This window comes from Dermacentor variabilis, chromosome 8 (assembly GCF_050947875.1).
Source record: "Dermacentor variabilis isolate Ectoservices chromosome 8, ASM5094787v1, whole genome shotgun sequence".
Taxonomy (NCBI): Eukaryota; Metazoa; Arthropoda; class Arachnida; order Ixodida; family Ixodidae; genus Dermacentor; species Dermacentor variabilis.
In genome coordinates this window covers 14,455,312-14,462,755 of record NC_134575.1, presented here as the reverse complement: position 1 = coordinate 14,462,755, position 7,444 = coordinate 14,455,312, and the positions used below count along the sequence as shown (strand labels likewise).

At 43.1% G+C, this 7,444-nt stretch overlaps 1 protein-coding gene across 1 annotated transcript; it reads left to right on the top strand.

Annotated features, from left to right (window-relative positions):
- The first annotated feature begins 1,272 nt into the window (after nt 1-1,272).
- Nucleotides 1,273-6,848, top strand: LOC142589679 (ixochymostatin-like). The gene is made up of 2 exons (XM_075701221.1): nt 1,273-1,422; nt 5,146-6,848. Exons 1-2 carry the CDS (start codon nt 1,347-1,349, stop codon nt 5,346-5,348), a joined length of 279 nt encoding a protein of 92 aa, XP_075557336.1. The 5' UTR covers nt 1,273-1,346; the 3' UTR covers nt 5,349-6,848.
- Nucleotides 6,849-7,444: the final 596 nt, after the last annotated feature.

Below are 7,444 nucleotides of genomic sequence, written 5' to 3'. Positions count from 1 at the left end.
ATTTAGTTGCGAGTTAGCTCTTGTACTGGCTTCTGTGTATTTCTTTTGTCCCGTCTTGGATCGGCGCTTACCAGTATTCAGTTGCTCATTATTAGAGCACCGCTCTGCTGTACTCGATGGTAGAGGTTTGATTGAACTCTCGGTCACACATTAGTTTCCTTTTCACACAGCGAGGCGAGACCGTGAGGTACCTACGTGCCGCAAAATGCCAAGAATGATGCAAAGAATTCTTCGAATGAAAAAAAAAGTTAGAAGATGATACATTCCTCCACCGTGGTGGCTTAGCGGCTATGGTGTTGCGCTGCTAAGCGCAAGGTCATGTGATCACATCCTGGCCGCGGTGGGCGCATTTCGATGATGGCGAAGTGCAAAAACGCCGGTGTTCCATGCATTGGGGGCAGGTTGAAGGACCTCAGGTGGTGAAAATTAATGCGGAGTCGCCTACTACGGCGTGCCTCATAAACAGATTGTGGTTTTGCCCCGCAAGCCCAAGAATTTTCTTTAGAAACGGTTATTGTCACGGGAAACGGAACGTTAAATGAGAACGCAAGAATGGTCTGGTATAAGCGTACGCGTTCTTGTCATACGTTGCACTTGCACACGTTTCGTATATGCCGCTTCAAAAGCATTCTGGGCAGTCCTCTTATAGGCTATGCTCGATGCCGCCTTTTCAGAAATAAGCTTACGCTGCCGCTTTGAATGCAAGGCAGTTTTCATTTTTCACTGGCATTAGCTACGTAAGTACCCAAGATAAGCATTCGTTGCTGTGATCGAAGCCAGTGGCCAAGACTGGAATAGTCTCTATCATCGACACAAATAATCACTTTGCTTATCCTGGCCGACATGGTGTCATAGCAGCGTTTCACTGTGCACTGAGAACTGCATACTTCGCAAGACACAGTTTTTGCTGTACTTCGTGTGAAGAAAGGGGCCAACGCTTATTCGCATTCACAGCATCATGCCGGACGCGGCAAGAACCAGCCTTGCGCCCGCTTTTAATCGTGACAACACATCTCGCACACGTGTAGAAATCGGTCGCTCGAGGAACGTTACGATGCGCGTATGAGTTTTAGCTTTTGCCCTTGAAGAGGAACGTCGCCTGAGCGCCAAAGCGGCGGTCATACTTTCGTTTGCTTTTCTATATCGCTTGTGGCGCACGACTGAAAAAGTGAAAGCTTGCACTCTTGCACAGAAAGTCTTGGCCTCATTGGCTTGTTGACAAGAATCGCCGTCGTATTGGCTTGCGTATGCCGGGATGTATATATAGAGTTCCCTTCGCCGGCAGTTTCGTCGAGAGTTAATCTGTTTTTGAGGAGTGTACGATAGCCGCAAGTATTCGAACGAGAATGGGGTTCAAGACGCTAGCAGCTCAAGTGTTCTTCGTCCTCATGGTGGCTGTGATGGTTGCCGAGGGCAAGAAAGGTATGGTTTATCTTCGCCTCCTGTATACACTCGTCAATTTTAATATTTTTTGTGAGACATGACAATTTCTCACTGTGGCTGCAGCGCTGATACTTCTGAAAGCGTAATCTCAAAAAAAAAAATATTGACAAGAAAACCTACTGCGATACCTGCAGCCTGTGGCCGCATTTAGGTGCCTATAGAATGTAAATTTGGTGCCGATTGTTGGATTCAATGGATAAGAGAGATTTCGCTTACATACCTGTTGGTTTTCAAAAAGTTCATTCCGAAAAGCCTCCATATATCATTCTCTGAGAAACATTTCCGCAGCCTTCTTCATGCTGGAACGATAAAAACTTCCTATTAGCGCGTCCTTCTACACCTACTCTGACATCAGGCTGCAGTTTCACGAGACCTGTATTCGTATTCACTGCGACCAGCTGAAAGTTTTCAAATGAGCCCCGTTACGCGCATTTTACCATAAATGTGGTAAGCGCGGCCTTAAAAAATTGGCAAGATTGTCTGCACGCACAATTTTCTCTAAGCGAACTTCCAAGTAAACGTTATTGGGACTTTTATTTTCAATACCTTCTTCATCGAAATGGCTTGTGCTATTCTCTCTGTTATGCCTGAGTTTGAGTTTATTTAACCACATGGCACATGAGGAAAGTGCATGTGTGGTTGGGCATGTCGGGAAGAAAGCTGCATAAAAGCAGCTTGACGAGCCCCATCCCCCCGTGCCCCCTAAAACACAACATAAACATCATATTACAACAAAATGTCATATTAACATCTTGACATCAACGTCTTGTCATGTCAACGCACGTCTTGTCATTGCCGTAATTCCATGAGACAAATAGTGCGCGATAAAGCCATTGTTTATGGTCTGTATCAACCAAATTGTTTTTTTCAACCATTTTATAGAAACACCCTATGGTAAATTATTTATTTGACTCTATGTGCATGTTAATCGCTTTTTTTTTATGCTAGTCAGCTATAATGATGACTGCTAAGGCTATAACTTGAAGTCGAATGCCGGACTTCTCCAGCGGGGTGCCGAGATGATGTCAAAATTATGAGGTTACAAATTTCAGGGCGTTTTCGTTCTACTAGGCTTCCGTTTGAATTATCAAAATGTACCAGGCCTTGTCAGACTGAATTCCACTGACATGTTTTGTAGCGTAAATTTCCGGTGCTTTGGAAGATTCAATGTGTAAACACATGTAGCCCTGTCGAGCCGTCGCGCCTGCAACCTATGATATCTAAGTAGGCTGCTTTTCCTTTAAAAGAATGCGGAATGAAGTGCATTTTGTTTTCATGTCGCTTACACGCCTATCGAGCCTCCAGTCTCAGCCTTTAATGTACCAACAGTATACCAGCCGTATGGCTTGGCATAAAGCTGTGAGAAAGTTTCTCTAAGCATTTGTTTGCTCTAAACTGTACGACGAAATTCTAGGTCCCTTTGTTTTTATCCTGTGGGGTTAGTTTAGTCGATACCTTCAATTTATTTAGAGAAACCTCCCGGTCGAGAGCCTGAATAGAGGGAACGCGTCTTGACCGAGCAACTGAATTTTAGACCTCGTGTTTCAGCGGGCAAAGCATGTTGGCGACATTTATCCTTTTCATGAAAACCTGTGAGTTCGCAGCTGATGTGTAGTGCGGTGCTAAAGCACTGTCATATTTTATTAGACTTCATTTTAGTGTAGCTTCGCGTAACATGCCAAGAAGTGATGAGGTCATTTATGCAAGTTATAGCTTGACGATGACGTGATAAAAGGCTAGAAATTTGCAGAAAAGGGTCAGTGAAAGATAAAAGGCAACGACAAAGACCAAAAGCAAGAAATGACGACCGCATTATTATGGCGGCGTGGTTATAAAAGGAAACTTGAAATGGCGCTATGGGGGATTTCTGGATGCGCGTGCACGATCTAATGGGCAGAGCGTCGGTCTGTTATGCAGAGGTTCATGGGCTATGAAACCCACCGTCAGGTACGTTTTTCGAAAATCCATGTGGTTGTGGTGATGTAGCAGCAACTTGGGGTTAGTAGGCTAAGAATGCTAAAAAAATACTAAAAAAAGTAAAAGGAGGCGTTGAACGTTCAAATTTACTTGATTCGTAGAAACGTTTTTTTTTTTCTGAAACATTCCGCTTGCATTCCTCTGCTCAAGCTCATGCACCAAATCAACGATCAAGTTTATCCTCCTGAAGTAGATAATGGTTTATCAAGACAAGGGTTCAGAGATTCCCTTGTTTTGAATCCTACCAGCAATCGCATGACCTAAAGTAAACATTACCAGAGGGTGCATGAAAACTAACAGATTTCAATAGTGCCATACATAATAGGCGAACAGCGCAAAAGAGGCGCAGGATTATAACGCAACGGGAGAACAAGGTGCTGTGCGCATCCGGGTAAGTTCTTGCGCGGTTTGCCGTGTGAAGTCACTACACCAAACACACCCAGATAACGACTATTCCATTCTAAACACCTCTCGCTTTAGATTCGCGTACGAGCTCTAACGCTGGTTCCTAGGACAAGCGAGATTGATTTCTTATCGCAATGGCTGCACTAAAGCAGTATCAGAAGGCTATAATGACAATGCGCTTAGATTCCACCGCACGTTGAATAAACAAAGATACCCGTACTAATCCGAAGATTAAATCATAGCATACAATGCCAGATGTCACTGCGTCATTCTTGATATTGCATTACTCGATAATTGAACCCTTTAGAAAAGTTCTTCATCCGATAACTGCGCAAATTCCATTTACCCGCCGTGGTTGCTTCGTGGCTTTAGCCTTGTGCTGCTAAGCAGAAGGCTGCGGGATCGAATCCAGACCATGGTGGCTGCATTTCGCTGGGGGCGAAATGCAAAAACGCTAGTGTAGCGGGCATTGGGTGCATATAATTAACTCCAGGTGGTCAAAATTAATCCAGAGTTCCCCACTATGGCGTACCTCATGATCAGAAAATGGCACGTAAAACTGAGAATTTAATAATAATTTATTGTATTGAATGAAACACTGTCAACTGCAATGTCTACTGGTTTTCGAACAAATAATTGATGCAGGAAAAACAAGCAGTATCATGAGGTCTACTCCTTCGAAAGTGGCAATAAGAAACGCTTACCAGCAGTTTACTGACAAGAGCCAAGCTCTTGGACCATTGGAATCACAGGAGTTTTTTTTTTTTGGACCTTTCCCATTAGTTACTGATGCATGGCGCAAGACCTCCATGAATATTCTGTGGATACCTGGCCATATTATGTGGCTTCCACGTGTACAGCTGCCGTCAAAGATATTTTGTTGTTGAGTGCTGGCAGTCTCTTCAATGTCTCTTCATCCCGCGAAACCATGCAATTAGGAATATTTGCTTGATGCACCTCCCTGATGTCTATTACCAAAACCAACCTAGAAAATCTTTGCACATGATACAAACAAACAAACAAAACTTGACGCGACTTTACCTTGGTAAAAAAAAGTGGACCCAAGATCGCAACACAAAAAGCAAGAGGGATAACAAAGACATAGGGCTTGTGTTTTTTCCTGTGCCCTGTGTCCGGGCGCTGCTACGCTAGCATTTTACCAAGAAGAACCAAACTGCGCAATTTAGCACGCTCATTTCTCTTGCTTGTTTCTTGAATGGTTTCTCTATGTCCGGCCGTGGTGCCTGACGTGTGCTTGACGACACAAATACAGCGCATTATCAGTGAACTCTAGCCTCATAAAATCATTTTTGCCAGCAGATTTGGACCTTGCCCGACCTAAAAAGTGCGGCCGCAACGAGGAATGGAAGGAGTGCCAGAGCAGTAGCTGTGCCGAGACCACCTGCCAGAAGCCTACCACTGGACCAGCGTGCACGTACGACTGCGTCTCCGCGTGCTTCTGTCGCGAGGGCTTCTTCAGGAACAGCCAGCGCGTGTGCGTCGCCAGGAACCAGTGCCCTTGAGTCTTCACAAGAATGAAAGTTCACAAGGAGATGGAGAGTGGAAGTGATGGACAGCGGATGAACAAAGAGACGTTTAACAATCAGAAACTTGGCTCTAAGCCAAGAATTCTCTTGTTCGGCAAGTTTTAATCCTAAAGATTCAACCCTGGTACATTATGTTTCTCTTCGGCTTAATTCCTTTTCAGAAGAAATTACAACCGATTGCTTAAGTTGTTTTCTGAATGCAAAATCGGATTCACGTGGAAATGTACGAAAGCGGTTTAACTATATGCGTGCGACTGGCGTTTAAGAAAACTGAGACTAATTTATTAAGCCGCTGTGTCGTCAGAGACGACGAAAATCATCCATGAAGTTCGTTTCGCGGGCCGCGAGATGATGTGAAAATCCAGGATGAAGCGTAAACACGCCAACACACTTCACAATGTAGCAATCACCTCTATGTTAACGGAAACAATAGCAGTTTCTTACTGCATCACACACGAGGAGATGGGCACTTACGCGGAGACGCGGTCCACGTACGCGGAGATGCTTCCTCTGGCATCTGACCCGGACAATTAACAGGAAGCTCTAGCTAGAGGAGTCCTATCTAAATACAGGGAAAGTGGGAAATCTTTTTCTTGGCAGCCACTGCACCAAATTTATTGCTGTTTGTAGCACTTAAGAGGAAAAAATTGTGCGACTGCGAGAGTTAGATGTTTTATTTAAGCTGTCAAATTGTTGTTAGTGGTAGTTAAAGCGACAAAACTTGAAACACAAAACTCATAAATATACACCTTCGTGTGTGAGCAATGAAAAACGATGTCACAATTGTGTACGCTTCACTTACTGATACATTTAAAGAGGACGAAATTGACGTATTACACTCCGCTCTAAAGTATGCAGATAATTTGTGACCAGTACTTCAGCAAGACCCCCATAAATATTGTAGAAATTTCACGTAAGCTGTAAATTCACAAATCTAGTTGGTCCTCTTTACATGCGCTAGCAAATTCAGTTTACAGAACCGCGATATCTATATTTGAAGCATATTTATGGACTCGGAAATGTCTTGTATCAATATTTTTTTAATTTACCAATTATTGGGAACTGTAGTAAAACATCTAAAGTTTTAAATCATAAATGTCCTTGCCACAGTCCCCAGAATTTAAGATTTTCTCTAACATTCAACACATTTCATTTAGCTTGGTTCAATGGTTAGCTTAAAATAGCACTTATGCGCTTTACACGTATTTGAATAAAGAAGCCGGAGTGAATTTTGCACCCTAGCTGTCTTCGGGTCACAGGAGGACACACAAAGATGGAGACAAACTTTGTTGGCTGCTGTCTCGTAGGCAATTAGAATGACACAAGCATCATTTTCATTTTCTCACATTACCATTCGCCTTCTCTACTTTGCGTTCTCTTTTCCGTCACAAAAGCTGAGCATGCTTGCTTATGATACGTTTCTTGTCATTGATATGACGTGAACGCACGCGTTTTGATAAAATGCATGTTCTCGTGTTTTCGTGTCATTAATTTTGTTTCATCGTTTTCTTCGCATATACACAATAACACAAAAGAGGAAAGTAAAAAGGGCACTCATCTTTTGGAAGACAAATAATGGTGAACTATTCATTGCTCCACCCATGCTCCCAACCTGTAGAGACTATTCTGCGAGAAAATTAGACCACCTGAACGCTGTTACTGGTGGAATAACGTCCTGACCTCTGATTTACATTGAGAGCACTGCTTCAAATGGACATAAGAGCTACGACATCACACTTATTTTTCACTTTCCTGCATGGCATTTGCTTACTGACTGCAATAAAATATATAAATGATGAATAAGCAAATAAATCGGCGTTTACTTTGGTCTGCGGTAAAAAGCCAAAACATGTAAAGAATATTTTAATGCTATTGCTCTCGCTGTAGCTCATATACTTCAAAAGTTTAGGTCATAGAAAGCTAAATACTCAACGGATCATGCAAGGCCATATTTAAGATGTTATAGATACATTCGGCTAAACCTAGGCATGCTTTTGATTGTGGCCATCGTCTGACTTTGACGACAAAGAATACTTTTCCACAACGCCGCTCATGGCCCAGAAATGAGATGA